The sequence below is a fragment of the Triplophysa dalaica genome, chromosome 7 (genome assembly GCF_015846415.1).
Source record: "Triplophysa dalaica isolate WHDGS20190420 chromosome 7, ASM1584641v1, whole genome shotgun sequence".
Classification (NCBI taxonomy): domain Eukaryota; kingdom Metazoa; phylum Chordata; class Actinopteri; order Cypriniformes; family Nemacheilidae; genus Triplophysa; species Triplophysa dalaica.
The window spans coordinates 3,966,170-3,984,801 of NC_079548.1; the positions used below are offsets into that span (position 1 = coordinate 3,966,170).

The following is an 18,632-nucleotide window of genomic DNA, read 5'->3' on the forward strand; positions in this document are numbered from 1 at the left end:
GTTTTCAGAATCTCTTGTGTCGAGCTTACACTGCTGAGAAGCAGAAAGAGGCTATCAAGCATCTCCTCCCTGCCGTGACTTGGCCGCCCTCCGGCCGTCGAGATCCCGTGCACCGTCTGCTTCCCAGCAGCCCTGGACCTCTGCGACACCCTCCGGCTGCGGTGCCCCCCACTCAGGCGGAAGAAGACGTAGAAGAGGAGACCACCACCCCGTCAGCAGCCCAGGCGGAAGCAGAAGCTGCCCTAGTGGGAAGACCCCAGAAAGATCGAGAATACCTTTGGGCCGACCCCAGCCATTCCATAGCTGGTTGGCCGATCCAGGACGGATCCTGCCCCGTCCCAACAGCCTACTTCAAGTAGTTTTCCTCTCCCTCTGGGTGTTTTTCAAAGCGGCTCTCACCCTCTTTACGACGGTGTTCGGCAACTTGACGTTGCCTCGTGGCGAGATGCAAGATTGAGTATACTCAGCAGCCCTCAGCACTCTCAAATCGACGGTGCGTTGATCTGCTTCGCCAGGCAGGTAAGTCAGCAGAGCCGATCTCCTATCCGGGGGCCTCCCTGCGGCGAGAGATTCGCACTGCTAGCCATCGAACCACCCCCTGGGTGGATGATGAAGCAGATTGTACCCCTAGTCCCCCTGTCACAGTCCCTGGGCGCTTGGGGCACTTGATTGTGGATGCCGTCACGATGGCGTACCAATCCCAAGATCGCCTGTGCCCACTTGCAGTGAGAGCTCACTCCACCCAGGGCCCTTCTCACTGCGCCCAACACCTTTGGTAGGTTCTACAACCTCCTGTAACGGCCGGTGGACGGGCTTCCCTACCTTTTCCAAAGCTATGGGACCCCCGACCTATCCTCTGTAAGGTTACGATTTCGCGCAAGTGCTCACGTCTGCCCAGTCACAATCCCTGGGCGCTTGGCTCGAGCTTCCCACACCGTCACGGGGGCTATTGCATCTGGGCTACTCAATCCAATTCGCCAGGCCTCCGCCCAAGTTCCACCCTGCTGGCGAAGGCGATCGAGCCCGTCCCTCTAGTCGAGGGTTTTACAGCCCATATACTTCATTGTCCCCAAAGAAGGCAGGGGGTTGCGCCCCATCCTGGATATGAGTACCCTGAACAGGCACCTGCACAAGCTGCCTTTCAGGATGCTCATACAGAAGCACTTACTGTATCTTAGCACACTCTTGAGATATGTTATGTACATACAGGAACCCTGCGCTCCAGCACCTTAGTCGATTGGGACTACAGGTCAACCGAGAAAAGAGCAAGGTTTCCCCCGTGCAAAGCATCCTCTTTCTCGGTATGGAACTCAAATCTGTCTCCATTACAGTGCGCCTGACCACAATTCAAGCAGTCAGCAGTCCCTCTGAAACAATGGCACCTGTGCATGGTATCGTCGGCAGGAGTGATAGCCCTCGAATTGATGCACATGAGACCGCTCCAACAGTAGCTAGAGAGTCTTCCTTGGAGAGCATGGCACACCGGCAGCGGGCGGATGGTGATCATGCCTCTCTGCCGACGCACCCTAACCCCTTGGTCCTCAGTGACCTTCCTAAGGGCAGGGGTCCCTCTCTGGCAGGTTACAAGGCCCGCCGTGGTGATGACACCTCTATGTAGGGTTGGGGTGCAGTGTGCAACGGGCATGCAGTGTCGGGGCGAGGGGGGTGCCCCCACCTGCGCTTGTATATCAACTGCCTAGAGTTGTGGACTGTGCTACTTGTGCTAAGGAGGCTACAACCTCTCGTGCAGGACAAGCACGTGCAAGTCCGGATGGACAGCACAACTGCAGTAGCGTATTTCTATCGCCAGGAACACAATTCGCCCGAAGCCTCCTCCTGTGGAGTCAGCAGGTGATCCGCTCCCTGCGGGCCACACACATCCCAGGCAACCTAACCAGACAGCCGATGCGCTCTCTCGTCAGTCGACGCCTCGCAGAGCGTGGCGACTTCACCCCTGCGCAGTCCAGCTCATTTGGATGCAGTTCGGGCAGGCCCAGGTAGACCTGTTCGCCTCCCGGGAGACCACCCATTGCCCTCTTTGATACTCCCTGTCAGAGGCCCCCTCGGCACAGACGCCCTAGCGAACAGCTGGCCGCGGGACAAGCGAAAGTACACCTTCCCCTCAGTGAGCCTCATTGAACGGACCAGGGAAGGTCAGGGAAGAGGGGTATCAAGTGCTACTAGTTGCACCATACTGGCCCAACCGGAATTGGTTCTCAGAGCTAATGCTCTTGACGACAACCCCCCCCGGCCAATTCCCCTGACGAAGGACCTGCTTTTCCAGGTGAAGGGCACGATATGGCATCCCAGGTCAGACCTATGGAGCCTCCATGTCGGAGCCCTGGACGGGACGAGGAGATCATGTGTGACCTACCCCTGGCGGTGGTTGAGACCATCAATCAGACTAGGGCCCCAGCCACTAGGCAGCTATACACCTATAAGTGCCACCTCTTCTCGTTCTGGTGTTGTTCTCGCAGAGAAGACCCATGGATATGTTTGATCAGGAACGTACTCTCATTTCTACAAGAGAGACTTGAGACTAACCTCTCCTGCACACTGAAAGTGTATGTAGCCGCCATTGCCGCTCATCACCACCCAGTTGCTGGAAAGTCTCTGAGACAGCACGACCTGGTCATCAGGTTCCTAAGGGGTGCGAGAAGGCGAAAGCCTCGTCGGCGATCCATACCCTCTTGGGACCTTGATGTGGCCCTTCGAGCCCCTCAGGTAAACCGCTCATTCTCATTTGTCGATGAAGACCGTTCTCCTGATGGCGCTCGCTTATATCAAGAGGGTAGGGGACCTACAAGCATTCTCTGTGTACTCAGATTAATAAGAATTGCCAGAGACCAGGTGGTGAACTTGCAGGCGCTCTCCACTTGGGAGCAAGACCCAACCCCATCCATGCTGTGTCCAGTATGTGCACTGCACCTCTACTTGGACCGCACGCAGAGCTTCAGGATTTCTGAGCAGCTCTTTGTCTGTTATGGAGGTCAGCAGAGATTGCCGCACTTGATTGTGGACGCCGTCACGATGGCGTGCCAATCCCAAGATCGCCCGTGCCCACTTGTAGTGAGAGCTCACTTCACCCAGGGAACTCCTCGCTGCGCCCAACACCTTCGCTTGGTTCTACAACCTCCCGTAACGGCCGGTGGTCAGGGCTTCCCTACCTTCTCCAAGAAAGCTCTGGGACCCCCGACCTATCCATCGTTAGGTTACGACTTTGCTAAAGTGCTCAAGTCTGACACACCCTGGCCAGTCACCGTCGCATCGCTAGAAATTGTGATGCAACATAACGTTGTGGAGTTTTCCATAAGAACCCCATCTGACGGTTCGACACAACGTCGATAGAAAGACAGAAAGGGAACGTCTTGGTTGCGGATGTAACCATAGTTCCCTGATGGAGGGAACGAAATGTTATGTCCCTTATGCCACAACATGTGCCACCCGCTGCAGCAGTGGTGAGAGGCTCCCAGGCTCCTTAGAACTAAAGGTGATTGAATGCAGCACGCAGTCTCCCTTTAACAACAAGATATCTGGGGGCGGATTCTGGCATGCAAATTTCATTCACCAATTTCATTGGCCTTTTCTAAGCTAGTGGAAGTTGATTGGTTCTCAAGGGCGAACCCCACCTGTCAACTCTACACAACGTCTCGTTCCCTCCATCAGGGAACTCAGGTTACATACGTAACCAAGAAGTTTTCATTTGTTAGAACCAGTTTTGGGTGTATCTAGTTACTAAGTACCTGTAGCTCAATGGTAAGAGCAACGCAAGGTTGTGGGTTCAATCCCAGGGGATTGCAAATACCTATGTAAAATGTATAGGATAAAGCAATGTAAGTCGCTTTGGATAAAAGCGTCTGCTAAATGTAAATGTAAGTTATTTGTAACTGTAATTTAATTACTTTCCCCTTGAAAAAAAGAAATCTGTGATTACTTTTAGTTTTTCTGTAATTTAATTACAGTTCCTTCTGATGTAATTAAACTAAATACTGTGTGTTATAAATGTGTGTGCAATAGTCGAATTGACATCAAAATTCAAAGTCTTACTTTAAAATCTGTGCTTTAATGTATAATTCTCACCTTTTTAATATATTAGTCAGTTAATAAGAGTCCTTTATGCAGTTTATATTAATAATTTGAATGACTTAAATAAGTCGTTTCATGTCTATCCTAGAATCCCTTAACTAATCAAGGTTGATGTAGGATATAGAAAGTAATTACTAATAAGTAAGTAAATACTTTTTGGAGAAAGTAGTTTATACAGTAATCCAATTACACTATTGAATATGTAATTAGTTACTAGTAATTCACTGTTTTTTCAGAGCAGCTTACCCAACACCTGTCAGAACAGTGGCAGATAAATACGGCACAAGCTATATCGGATTCTATATTTAGTATAACTTTTATAAATGTTGTGCATCGCATCAGATGTGGACACGATGTGACTTGTCTTGTTGATGCACAATGACAGATCTCAGACAACAGATTGACCACTGCGGAGCAGCAGAGCAGCAGTGCCAAAGCCCAATCCACATGAAGAAAATAACTCTAAATATAACAGCAGGAGAGATGGCAATAAATTAGATTAAATAAATTTAATTTCTGATGCCCGATGACTCCTGAGATATGCGCAGGCTCCCCGTGACCCGAGGTAGTTCGGATAAGCGGTAGAAAATGGAATGGAAATTTAATTTCTAGTTAAAATAATTTTTTCAACCTAAACTTAGTTGCTAATGAAAAGATTTTATCAATTAATCACATTTTATTGTTTTATATGTAATATACTGTATAATGGTTTGTTTAATATTGTTTAATGTTTAATAGGTAAAGACGAGTCCTTACTTTTAATTTATATCAAGCGAAATACATGATTTTATATCGGTGTATGTGGTGTTAAATGATTTTGATGATTAACTGCTCTCATCTGGATTACTTTACTGTAGAAGAATTAACACAAAGTTGGACATAAACAAGAAATGAAATGTTTTGGGTATGCATCTTCAGCTAGATCTAATGTGAAGTCATTGTGCTACAAAATCTTACTCATGACTCGTCACATATTGCCTTTCAGACAGCGCCACTCGGCGATGCTTTTTGACGAGCAGGCCTTTGCCGGCATTTTCTGATGTGCACGGTTATCCATTGCTTTCCGGAAGGAACCATCAGCATCAACAGGCAGACGGGATGGGCGTGCACATTTTACTGCTATGAAATTATATATTGTAGCTAGATTTTTGCAATGATGACATTTGTTGGGGTTTGATATTCAGTTTAACAGCCAGAACAATTATTTACATGACGCTATTCGGGGAGTTTGTGAGAGAGTAACATAATATAAATCACAAGATACAAGCAGTCACAACGTGGTTCAATAATACAATTATTTCAAGTGAACCAAAGCCAAACGATCGATTTGTACGACGAACAGATGCAAAAGTGATCACCATCAACAGTAGATCTCGAATCTCAGACTTGACAGAAACCCCACTAATTTTATCAAACTGCAAATTTTAAAGATAGTGGTACAACTGCAACACTGCGATCAAGGACGCTGCATCCACCAGTTAATTTGATATGTGTGACCAAACGTGTTTCCAAACTAAGTTTTGGGTCATTTGAAAAATTATAACGGTTTTATACGTTTAAAAAATCTGGAAAAGATTGTGTCAACATTAGCGAAATTTTTTAGACAAATGACATTGACATCAACAATATTGCTCAACATTTTGAAGCGCTAAACCTTTTTCACAAGCAAATCAGTGGATAATACCGTTGCAGTTGAATCTGAACAGGTGTACAATCATTTAAACGAAACTCTTGCAAAGAACAGAATATTATCTGTTTAGTCCCTTCAAATGGAGGTGCTGCTCCCTTTAAAAACAAGTCACCTCACTCAGGAGACATCAAGGAAGTTTGCTCGTAATGTATTTTCAGTCTTGTGAGATGAATAGGCAAGCAGCAAAAGAAAAAAAGATTTGTTCTAACGAGCATGAAAGAAATATCATAATAGTAATACCAACTTCTCAAAGAAGTTCATTATGGACAATAAAATAAATATTGAAACAAAACCTGAAGAATTGGTGACATTTTCCAGAGGACAGTCAAGTGCTGCATATTGAACTCAAAAATGCCTCAACATGATTTGGATGATGCTGATGACCAAATGTTAATCTAAAATATCTTGGTGTTTACCCTTTAAGGTCTCTAATTCTGCCTCACTTGAAAATGTTAAGTTGGAAAAAGTTTAATAAAAGGTAATTACAGTGCATTTATGAAAAATTTATTTACGTAAAGAATGAAACAAACAACAGTTCATAGATTACGCATGTGGTCCCAGCCGCATATTTATCAACCTCAAATAGATTCATGATCACCACAAATTAAAGGATTATACCTTAACAAAAGTCTTACCTTTCATGATGAAGAGACACAGTGGTACCACAATTACATAACTTATTCCTATACCTACTCGAGGTTTAATGCTTGTGTCATGTGCACTGATTTTCCAGCCATGGGCAAAGAAAACTGTGAAGGAAATGAATTGAAAAAATACAGATAAGGAAAAGATAAATGACACAATTTCACTGAACTAATGCTGGTTTGAAACTTTACCATGTTTGCTAACCAAATATGCACCCAAAAATGTAGCAGTATAAACATGATATTTGTAGTTAGATAAAGCATTACATGTTGCAATAATGAACAAACTCTAACATATTGTAATCTGATTACATAAACTTGAACATAGTGATGTCTGTCCTGACCCCTTTTGTTATCTACATTGGGTTTTACTTCCATTATAAACCCCACACCTGCTTCTCATTAGTCTCTTCATCTACTTCCTCTAAATTTTATTCCCTTGTAACACTCAAAAAAGTGGCCAGTGCTACTTCTTTCTACCGTGTCAAGTTGGTCACTGTCTTATTTGACCTGGTTCTAGTGCCTAGTAAAGACCTGTGCTCCAGATGTCTCCAGTCAAGAGCTGCATGCCTGCCTTCTGCTCGCTCTGATCCAGTTACATCATGTCTGAGTCCTGTTTCCAGACCCTCCCTTGCCTGCCTGTCTGCCAAGCAGATATTCTGCCATTTCTTCTCTCCTGTCTGGTGCCTTTGCCCTTTGCTTGATACCCGGGAGTCTTCCCCTGGCTCTGGTCACTGTTGCCTATGGGCTAAGCTGGTGTTTTTGGATTTTTCGAAACTTCTCCATGCAGTTTATAGACTGTTAAAATACATTCTCAGTTGAATCTGCGTTTAAAACTGTCTGCTTGCTTGGACACCACCTTTGTTACAACAATGAGAGTAAATTCTGTTATACAGATTTACCTGAATAAACAATGATTGTGAAAACAGCAAGTTCTCTTGGAACATTGAAAAACCTGATCCATGTTTTATGACTGCCTGTAAACAAAAATGGTTTTATACATCATGTCAACATTTTGTAAAGCATTGCAAGCATATTATTCATATCCGCTGATGAGCCAAACGATTACAACTGGTCACAGGGGAAAAAAATCTACATATAGGCTGTAGGATAAATGTGCAGAATTAAAGATCTGTGAGATTTTAATAAAGCCCCAACTTTGATGCAGAAGGCAACTGGTTTCAAGTTTTTTCTGAAATGGCAAGGATTGTGTGTTGCTCTGAGTCATAAGAGATATGAATTGTTTTGAGAAGGGACAAATGCTTATCAATGCCAAGGTGTGTAATTGAGTAATTGAGTATTTTTCAGAGATCAAGCCTATGTACTTTATCAGTGTTTTTGATTCTCGACATTATTTGGCATAGCCTATATCATACTCTTTATTTAACTAAATTTGATAAATACATAGATTTTTTACACTAAAATTACTTTTAAAAAGTAAAATAAAAGTTAAAAAGAAATAAAACTCTAGGTAAGATTCATGATTCCTGCAGTTAACTTGAAACACAAATTGTAAAGTAATATTAATATTAATAAATAAAGACTTTCTTTAAATTTGTATCTTCTGCATTCTATCTAAATTCCTATGACCATCTACTTTGTTACAAAATTTTGTTATGCTTAAAATGCATTTACCTATTTGCTTGAGAAAGGACAATTTTGAAACTGAAACATACCTTGAAGATACTTTAAAAAGCGTACCGCCCAAAACAACATAACAGTTCTCAGAATATAAAGAGCACAGCAAGTGACCGTCTCATACACAAATCCTAAAACAGACATTTTGATGATGCATTACATAACACATGACAAAACCTGAATGGTTAAAACATGTTTTAAGTCCAATAACAGAAAATATATAAACACCAACAACTGAATTATTACAACATTAATACGAACAGAAAAATTCCCACACGCTTAATACTGCAAGTGATATATTTACAAATGTAAATAAAACACTTAACTGTACTTACCCTCAATTAAACCCCACAAGAGAAAGGCACAGAAAACACAGAGGTTTGGACAAACAACAAGAGAAACCTGAAGCTTCCAGAGTGTCCCACTGGTGTCTGTATGGGGAACAAAAGAAAATGTTATTATGTGTAAACATTCATTAAAGCAACCGCATACTGAATAGTTATTTGTTTACAGTTGTTGAATGTCACAAAACAATCTTAAAGGGATACTTCACCCAAAATGAAAATTGTGTCATGGGAGAAAGAAATATTCTTTAAATGATAAAAAATGTAGGACAGTAAAAGTTCTGGGGCACTTTTGCCTAGTATTGTATTTTTATCCTACAATGGGAGTCAATGGGGGCGCAAATCTGTCTGGTTAGAAGCATTCTTCCAAATATTCTCCACTGTGTTCATCAGAACAAAGACATGTATAAAGATTTGGAACAACAGGAAGGTGAGTAAATGTACATGTATATATATAATATATATATATACAATATATCAAATGAAAGAACAGAGCCTCTTCTTTCAAACAAACAAAACTCTGACTTATTCATTTAAATTTATCCATTTGGCAGACACTTTAATCCGAAGCGATTTGCACTGCATTACAATTCACATTTGTTTTTGATTATGTGCAATCCCTTGGACCGAACCCATGACCTTGGCGTTGCAGGAAGTCTTGAGCTACAGGAAAGCATCCAATCTTCATTTGTTCTTTTTGATCACCTCTCAAATTGGGCTGGGCAAAAAACCCAGAAAAATCCATTCATCGTTTTTTAAATGCATTCGATATATTGATTTTCATATTTCCTCAAGCAATGAACCTCGATTAATGTGAATGTTATTGCTACTATTTTCCACCAGTCGTCACGTTTCTTCTAACAACGGGTGGGTGTTACAACAGGGAGTATTTCATACATTTATTGCTTAATCAGCATGGTGAATGTGGGTGTGTCGTCGAATTTAACATCACCATCACATAACAGGCAGCGGTTCACATGATTGCAGCCTCTCTTTAAAGCTAATTTTGTGACATTTATCGTTTTATTGTATCTTAAATGTAAAATAACCTGATCCTGTTTGATCAAGGTATGCCACTGTTCTGTTTCAATATACCCAAGTGTATTTAAAGTTTAATATACAGGTTTGTCGCTCTTCATTTCATTTTTTACTTAATCATTGTAATCTGATGTTTACTGATCTTTTTTAGAAATATTTATAGGATTTGTGTTTACACTGTAATCATTGACTCGAAATAAGAGCTTGAGAATCGGAATCCAATCTGAACATAAAATCGATACCCAGCCCTACTCTAAAATATGGGTAGGTTTCTTCAAAGATACCATTTTGAACAAAAACACTTCTGTAAAAGACTATGCACTGATTCAGAACAGTTATACATATACACAGAGTATTTACTGCTTTTGGATCCATATATGATGTACTATTTTATAAAATGGGTAACAGCGCCATCTACTGCATAATAGCAGAAACACGGATTGTCAGGTTTGTGGCTTCATTTCTGTTGTGTTTTTAAACCCCAACAAGGTATACCTGTGTTGTTTGATATGTTGTAGATGCAAGAGCTGATCAGAAGAGCAGATCCACATGCAGAAATACACAAAATCAACACAATTATGTGTAAAGATGAGAAACCTGTAACACACACATCAGTTTTTGTAAGCCTTAAATGGGATTAGGTCATATTTTATCACTGTTTCTTATAGAAGACAATGCATAGCAATTCATTTATTAAATCAATGGTTTGGGAATCCAACACCATATTTTTTGTTATTGTTGTTGTAGTTGTTGTTGTTGTTGGCTCACCCAGTTGTTCCAGTATAACAGTAGTGTTCTGTGAAAATGGTCCAGCAAACACTTGACACATGTAAAGTCCTTTATCTTCAGTTCTGACTCTCTTCAGTCTGAGAGAGAAGTTTCCTCTGTGGATTTCTTCACTGAAGAACTCAACTCTGTCTGTGTATCGCTCATCTGATGCGTCTAATAGAGTTTTATTGTTTTGATAGAGCAGAACTGTGATGTGTTCATCATTAACTCTTTTCTTCCATGAAACCTCTTCAATGTCTTCAGGTGGGATGTGAGAGTCCACAGAGCAGTTCAGAGTCACGTCCTCACCCACATACACTGATAAAGACTGATCTGATCCAGACACTATCAAACGCTCTGAGAGAATATAATAAAAATATATATTAGAATATAAATTCAATGGAAGACTACATTTTTAAAATGATGTGAGCAACTCAAATGATTAAACTCACCAACATCTTGAATTTCCACCACAGTTTTATTAGACTCGTGTCCGCTGTGAACTGTACATGTGTATTGTCCTTTATCCCCAGCTGTGACATTCACCAACATGAGAGAGAAATTTCCATCTTTAATGTTGTCAGTAAAGAAATGAGCTCTACCAAATAAATCCTCATGCTGGACTTCTGGTCTGATATCTCCATCTTGATACAGATGAATGAGAGTCTGTGAGTCTGATCTTTTCCATTCCACCTCCAGATCCTTCAGTGATAAGAGTGAATCAACAGAACAGGGCAGAAGAACTGAACGTCCCAGAGGAACAACCAGAGGACCTGATGGACCCTTCACCATGAAACCTAAAAGTACAACATTATTAATATATTTATAGATAAAACAATACTAATATATTAGTAAAGAGATAGTTCACCAAAAACTTTAAATTCTGTTTGGTAACTGATATTCTTCCAAATATCTTCCTTTGTGTTTAGCAGAACAAAGAAATGTACACAGGTTTAGAACGAGTAAATGATGACAAATTTGTCATTTTTCCCTTTAATATAATTTTTTTCTTCAAATAAATAGTGATTTCTGTTTCACTTTAATTGAAGACATAAGTTAAAGTGACTTTAAACTGGATAAACTGGGATCAGCTTACCACAATGTGAAGAGATAGTTAACTCAAAAGTGATTTTTTTTTTAAATTATTTATTCACCCTTCTGTCATTCTGCTAAACAGCCAAACAGATCTCGACTCATACCCCATCAACTCCCATTTTATGGCAGTAAACGGGAATGAGATGTGTTTGCTTACCAACATTCTTCCAAATCTCTTCCTTTGTTTTTATCAAAAAAAAATGTATACAAGTTTGAACAACCTGAGTGTGAGTAATTGACGACAGATTTTAAATTTGTGGGTGAACTCCCTTTAAGATGGGAGAAGGGAACTAGATTTCCATTCTCAGTTTAGTGCATATCTAAAAGGGCGACATTTATAACACACGTCCTCCACATTTGGCCTAAGCCCAGCCTAAAAAATGCTGAAGTGTATATTTTCTGAATATACTTACAATTATATTGGTTTGATTTAAATAACAAAGCAGGTTCAAGAATGTACATATAACATAATTTAAAGCACCACGTCATACACCCAAATACATTATATTGATTGTGTAGCTAAAAATATTGTCGGCTACAATAAGTATTCTCTCTGTGCACGAATTTCCATTAGTCCGTGTCGTGATAAACCATCGGACAGAAGACTGTACACAGAGAATAGTTCTAGTAAAATATATGTTACTTACCGTCAACAAACCTCAGAAATACTGATATGAAAATACAGCAAAGCAGATGCATCTTGAAAATATCTAAAAGACCAAACAATCATGTCAACAATTAATGATCATAAAACGTTAGACGCATAGTCCATATAACGGACGATCTTTACTTTCGCTTTTGTCGTTGGAGGATGGGTCTTAAAGGGGAATTTTGCACTATTTTGTCTATATGGCTGGGTGACCTGCGTAGTACACACAGCCCCAGTAAACCTATGATCTAACGTAAAATCGAGAGAAAATACATTTTACACTTAATTTAATAAGTTATCAAAAAGCATCCACAAACTACAATAACCACAATGCACTGATCCGCTGTTTTTTTATTATTTTTTTATTAATAGCATAAAAACAAGTTTACATAAAAAAGGCATTGAATAAACAATATTAGCATTTACAATATGCTTTCCGCTAGTGTTGTACTTGAAGTAGCAAGGATGTCAATTTCGCCTGCTTTTGTAATTATTATAAAAATTATGAGAACGAAGTGTAAAGGATTTTATTTGAATTCAACCGTGGCCACTCATAACTACCTAATAATATTTTTTTTCTTATTTCAAACTTCACATACATAAACATTGATGACATTGTCCAGGCAGTAATGCAGACACCCTTCTTCAGCAGACGACAGAGGTCCTGTGACGACACGGCAGAGTGAGGTTTAACGTCTGCTCTGAGATCAGTTATACTGATCCTACTCTAACGCTTAACATTAGACGTTGGGACTCTCAAACTGACCTTAGACTAGTCTTTTATATCATTTTAAAGATGGCAGCCTCCGTTGGGCGTTTATTGAAACCTTGGACATCGAGGTAAATATTATTCGTTGCATTCATTCCGAATTTTAATTATATGGTTACAACTGATATGTTTTGGTACAATATATCTCTGTTGTTTTCTTATACATTTCTCTTAGTCTGTGTTTTGTGAGATGGAGTCGGTATAATCCATACTATCTGGATCCTGATCCCAGTAAAGATGCTCACAGTGTTCCAGAATCAGATCTCAGTCCTGAACAGAAAGAGTTGAGAGAACTCAAAACAGTGAGACCAATAAAAGCTGCATTATCAAACACCACCAGCTCTCCTTTCGATGATCCTATGATCAGGTAAATAACGTTAATAGCAGTAAATGTGATCACAGCTTTATATTCTCTCTTGATAAATGATTTAACACGTGGATTATCTGTTCTACTCCTCAACAGCAAGTTTATAAACATGATGATGCAGGATGGGAATAAAATCCTTGCCAGAGGAATCGTGACACAGGTTTGGATGTAATGGACTGTAATACAATGTCTGATGTGATTTAATGCTTTATATGATTCTGTTCTGTTTCATTCCTGTTTAGACACTGGAGACCATGAAGAGGAGACAGGTGGAGAAATATCACAAATCTCCTCCAAACAAGAGAGAAGACATTGAGTGTAATCCGTACGCCATCTTTCATCAGGCCTTAGAAAACTGCAAACCCATTATTGGTCTGGCCAGTATTCAGAAGGGAGGAAAGTTCTACCAGGTTAGAATATTCATGTTTTAAAACCCCTGAAAATAACATTCACTCAATTAACTGAATTCCTATCAGGTAATAGTTCCTCTAAAATTTAAAATGTGTCGTTATGTACGTCTCATATCCTTTCAAACCTTCATGACTTTCTTTTGTAGAACAAAAAGGAGATTTTGAAAGTTGTTGCTTTTTCCTAAAATAAATCTGAATGTATAGTCATACACTGAAGAAAACAGTAAAACAACAGTTACCCACCACACAATAAAATCCAGAGACTTGCAGTCATTTGTTTATGCCGCAGGTGCCCGTCCCGCTCACAGATAACCGGAGGCGTTTTCTGGCCATGAAGTGGATGATCACAGAATGCAGAGACAACAAACACCGTCGTACACACATGTATGAAAAACTCTCGCAGGAGCTGCTGGCTGCTTTCTCTAATGAAGGAAGCGTTGTGAAACGCAAACACGACCTTCACAAGATGGCTGAAGCCAACAGGGCATACGCTCACTACCGCTGGTGGTAGAGAGAGAGGGGCGATCTAGACCCATAGACAATGGACATTCTCACTTCTCACTAGCTGCATCTAGAATTCTGGTGGACATTAATCCAGAAAAAATAAGAGACATTACAGTGTTTATCTTATAAATGCAGTTTGTCTTTGTATAAAAAATAAATAAAAAGTTCAAAGAAATAAAGTCTCATTCTTAAGCAAGAAAACTTCATAAGCTGTTAATAATCGACAATGTGGTCCACTGTATAATATAATTAAACAAATCATAAGGCAATCTTTTATTTGAAAATGGAAAACTTTAATACTTTCAAATCCCATTCTTTTGCACACCAGAACAATAAGAAATATGCTATTCACTCACCCCCGTGTATTTAAAATCCATGACTTTTTATTGTCAAAAACAAAGGGGGTTGTTTATAGCAGAATGTCCAGACTGCAATGAAAGTGGATGTTTATATACTTCAAAAGGAAGACTGGTAATGACCATTAACAAACTCCAGTATGTTCACTTCAAAAAGCCATAACGCAGATGACACATTACTGTAACAGCTCTAGTTTTCCATTCACTTCAACTGTTTGAAAACATCATCTCTGTTTCACAGAAGAAAGTCGTGTCTGTTTGGAATGACATGAAGACGAATAAATGGTGATAGAAGACTTCTAAATGTATACTTACACATGTAAGAAAATGTTTGTTAAGAAAGTGTCTATTTCCAGTGGATTATCAACCATTTGATGAAAACCTGCTGGCATGAAACCTTACAAAATTATCCAATATAGTGACATAATGCAGTCTTCTTACATTTATGTCTCATCCAGTATGTTTTTTTTTTTTAAACGTATGGGCTGTGCGGTATGACGGTATATGCCGTTACCGTGTAATAAAATGTCATATTAAACATATTAAAAACTTGTATGTTCTTGGCATTGAAATATCTGCAGCAGAGATCCATGAGCTGAAATTAAGTATAATTTTATTGTTTAAGACTGCTGTTTTCACAAACATTAGAATTGAATTAAACACTTATTTATAAAACATATTTTTATCATCCCTGTACACATCAGTGAATCAAACCTACTGAAGATGTACTGATTCAGCTTCTATAACAAGAAACTAATGTCTTCACTTTCAATTTATTTTAAGATCTAACAAAATAGAGATATAAACCAAAGGCACATTTTTTGCTGAACAAAGCTGCCTAACTTTGGCTACAAATGATTATTTTTCCCAGAGAACAGATTGAAAGTGGTTCAACTTCATTCAACCATTAATCCTAAATGAACAGCAATACTGTACACCCCAACAGTTTGTCTTATGGAATGCTGGGATAGCTCTCTAACATCATTACAGACCAAAGGAATGTTTGCAGAGGTGTGTCATCTAGCTTCTTTTTGTAAGAACTCAAAAAGCCATCAAACCATAGAACGCACTTGAACTGTCAATTCACACACCAAGTGACTCTTCAAACTGTAAAAATAAAGTCTTCCATCTGCTAAGATTTCTTTGTCTTCCTGTTTGATGTTTCTCTCTCGTGATTGGTGGAGGCATCAGTCTGTAACTTCACTGTAATAATATTTCTGAGCGGTGTCACTGAGATTCCAGCCTCCCGCACGAAACTCCAGGATCTCCAGCAGCAGCAGTCGACCCATGGAGCTCAGGTCCTCCTGCAGGAGAAATCCATCCCTCAGAAGATAAAACATCTCATCCATGCGCTCCATGTTCATCTTCTCCAGCTGATCTCCGATGCGATGTAACTGCAATACCAGACAGTCCACCTGAGACAAAGAGGAAACACATACCTACAAATAGTACATTCAGAAAAACTGAAATGCTGCTTTAAAATGTTCGCTTAATTTATTCTTAGGCTGCTTATTACATCACATATGTGTATACTGTATGTATATATTAGGGATGCACGTTAAATTAGCCATATCGGTATCATATCGGATAAAAAAATTGTCAAACATTAAAACAAGATTAAAAAAGATTTTTGTCAAGTGATCCCAAACTTTTGACGTCGGTAGTGTATGTGCGTGTGTGTATTATATCAGGTCTCTAATATCAGTGTTGGTCATGACTCATGAAACACCTAATTGAGCACTTATGTTACTGATATGACACTTCACCTCGACCTCATTCTTCAGGGCGTCCGGCTGTGCCAGTCTGAGCAAACAGTCATACACAGGCTGAACCAGAGCCAACATGGGCATGTTGTTCACCTGTAGCCAACAGAATCGATTTAAACATCAGCAAATACTTCACTTCACAATGATGTATACATGAATTGAATTATAATTAGACACGCCTATACGTTTTTTTGTATGTTTCAGATAATTTAATTCTAACCTAGTTCTGAACACATTTCATGAGTTGACGGTTCACCTTGAGGTAGTCAAAGATGTTGCAGATGAAGGACACAAGACAAACCCAGTCTTGAGTGGATCTCCTCCGCGTCTCCTCTCTGGCTATAAACTCCTGCTGCAGGCGGGTCAACAGATGACGACGAAATGAGCTCCCATTGTTCTGTTTGGCCTCTGTCTGCGGAGGAATTCAGTTTAAGGGTTTACAACTCACATAATTATCATTTATCCAAAACTATGTCATTGGAGAGATTCTCGTGAGTAGCACTTTCACCTGCAGAGAAACCTCCTTTTACACAGTGAAAAACATTCAACATTCAAGCAATTATAATAAAACTGGAAAACAAATTCTGCAGATATTACATGAGTGCATTTTAGTTTATGAATACAAGTGATTCTCCCCATTATAATCCCTAAAAACACTTCTTAGGTTTAATGGTGATGTTGTAAATGTGTGTAACGTGTTTGTTTACCTGGACTATAGAATAACAGATTCGTCCGGCCTCCCGGCTGAAGATCTGGTCCTTCAGAGACTGCTCCACTATAACACTGCAGACTTTCTCCAGATCAACTGACCCTGGATCTGACAAGAAATTAAACCTTAGCAGCCTGACAGTGAAACTGATCATGTAAAACCAAATGTTCTATAGCACAACTGACCATTCAAGGCTGTTTTCAGGAGCGTCTGCGTCTCTATATCAAATGACTGGATCTTGTAGTCGTCCTTGGATGAGTTCTCCATTGTGTTTCAGATGAACAGACGGTGAGGAATAACTTCTCTTCAGCTCAACTCTACACAAGCCATGACACTTCTCTGTGATGATGAATATGACATGTGAAGGAGAATAACAAAAGGTTGATGAAAAATTGAATTCACTATAAAAATGAACATTTAAAGACTTTATTACACAGAGCTACTGTCAATCTAATATTTAAAAAACGATGTCATATGAAAAATATAGTAGTATACTTTGGAATTTACTATAGTAAACTACTAGTAATGTATAGTATATTATATAGCAATTACTACACTTTGTAAAGATATCACAGTATGCTACAGTGTAGTAGTTTTAGCCATAGTTGAGTGAAAACTGTAACTTTAATGACTACTATAGTGTAGTAAAACATTTATTATGCTAAGGTTTAAAAACACTACACATTCTAGGAGTTTTACTACAGATTGCTATCAAATGTACCAGTATAATAATGAGATCATCAGCCAAATAAACCATGAAACACAGACGCTGATGGATTAGAAAGAAGTACTTTACAACTTAGTAAACACTACGCACTGCATTTCTAAACAGCAAACCATTAAATATCTCGATAAGATCGATGAAACTTAATTTGCCCACAGCAGACCAAACTGACAAATTCCTGGTAGTTTTGCATTTAAGTCTCAACGCTTTGTGATGTGAATAAAATCTAAAGTAAAGAAACATTAGCTTTGTTTACATTAAGAAAACAGGGACCCATAACGCAAAATGGATATGTTAAACCGCAGTAAACAATACTAACGCACCTAATGGCGACATTTTTTATGTTAAATATTGCGTGTCGGGAGAAAAACTTACTTTCGAATTAAGGGAAGTATACAATCAGTTTTATTCACATATATCACTCGGTTAAACAACACTGCACATGCGTGTATAACGCTGACTAGGAACTACCTCGCTACGTGACGTTCTAAATGTGCGGCTACATGATTGGTTGGTTCTTTCTTTATTTTGTTTAATGGCGGTTGGCAAACCAGCTTTTGGTGCATGTCCGCCACCTACTGGGGTGGAGTGTGAAGACCAGCGGAAAATACTACCAGATTTAATAATCTAAAAAAAAAGCCTTATCTCTGTGTATCAAACGTGACTCTCTCAGAAACATTAATAAAATAGGGTACATTTTTGATTATTTCTGTGCACTCTGATATAATTATTTTATTGTTAGTTTAACTTTCAATTCTTTGGTATCTTAATATCAACTTCATTCTTCTTCAATCCCTGTCTTGCCATTTTTTCCACCGACTCATTCCCTTCCACTCCTATGTGAGCTGGTACCCATATAAATGTAATATATGTATCTAGCGGATTAATTCTGTGTAGGATCTGTAATATGTCATATACGTAGGATCTTGTCTAGCATCGGATTACCAAAATTGATCATTTCTCAAATCTAAACTGTTTTCCCTGTTCATGTTTGTTAATTTTATTTTGCTATTCAACAAAATTATAGGATTTAATCAAAGCAAGTACTGAATGTGTCGTAGGTTTAAAAAGTATA

The 18,632-nt window shown here is 39.4% G+C and overlaps 2 protein-coding genes across 2 annotated transcripts; one reads left to right on the forward strand and one right to left on the reverse strand.

The window, feature by feature from the left end:
* Nucleotides 1-12,635: 12,635 nt before the first annotated feature.
* Nucleotides 12,636-14,171, forward strand: LOC130426591 (28S ribosomal protein S7, mitochondrial-like). Its single transcript, XM_056753447.1, has 5 exons — nt 12,636-12,792; nt 12,897-13,088; nt 13,185-13,248; nt 13,331-13,498; nt 13,788-14,171. The coding sequence occupies exons 1-5, from the start codon at nt 12,749-12,751 to the stop codon at nt 14,007-14,009; spliced, it is 690 nt and encodes a 229-aa protein (XP_056609425.1). The 5' UTR covers nt 12,636-12,748; the 3' UTR covers nt 14,010-14,171.
* A 783-nt stretch (nt 14,172-14,954) lies between these two features.
* On the reverse strand, nt 14,955-18,067 carry LOC130426392 (MIF4G domain-containing protein B). Its single transcript, XM_056753139.1, has 6 exons — nt 17,933-18,067; nt 17,019-17,172; nt 16,832-16,941; nt 16,381-16,536; nt 16,125-16,217; nt 14,955-15,773 (listed from the first exon to the last, which is right to left on the reverse strand). The coding sequence occupies exons 2-6, from the start codon at nt 17,098-17,100 to the stop codon at nt 15,546-15,548; spliced, it is 669 nt and encodes a 222-aa protein (XP_056609117.1). The 5' UTR covers nt 17,101-17,172; nt 17,933-18,067; the 3' UTR covers nt 14,955-15,545.
* Nucleotides 18,068-18,632: the final 565 nt, after the last annotated feature.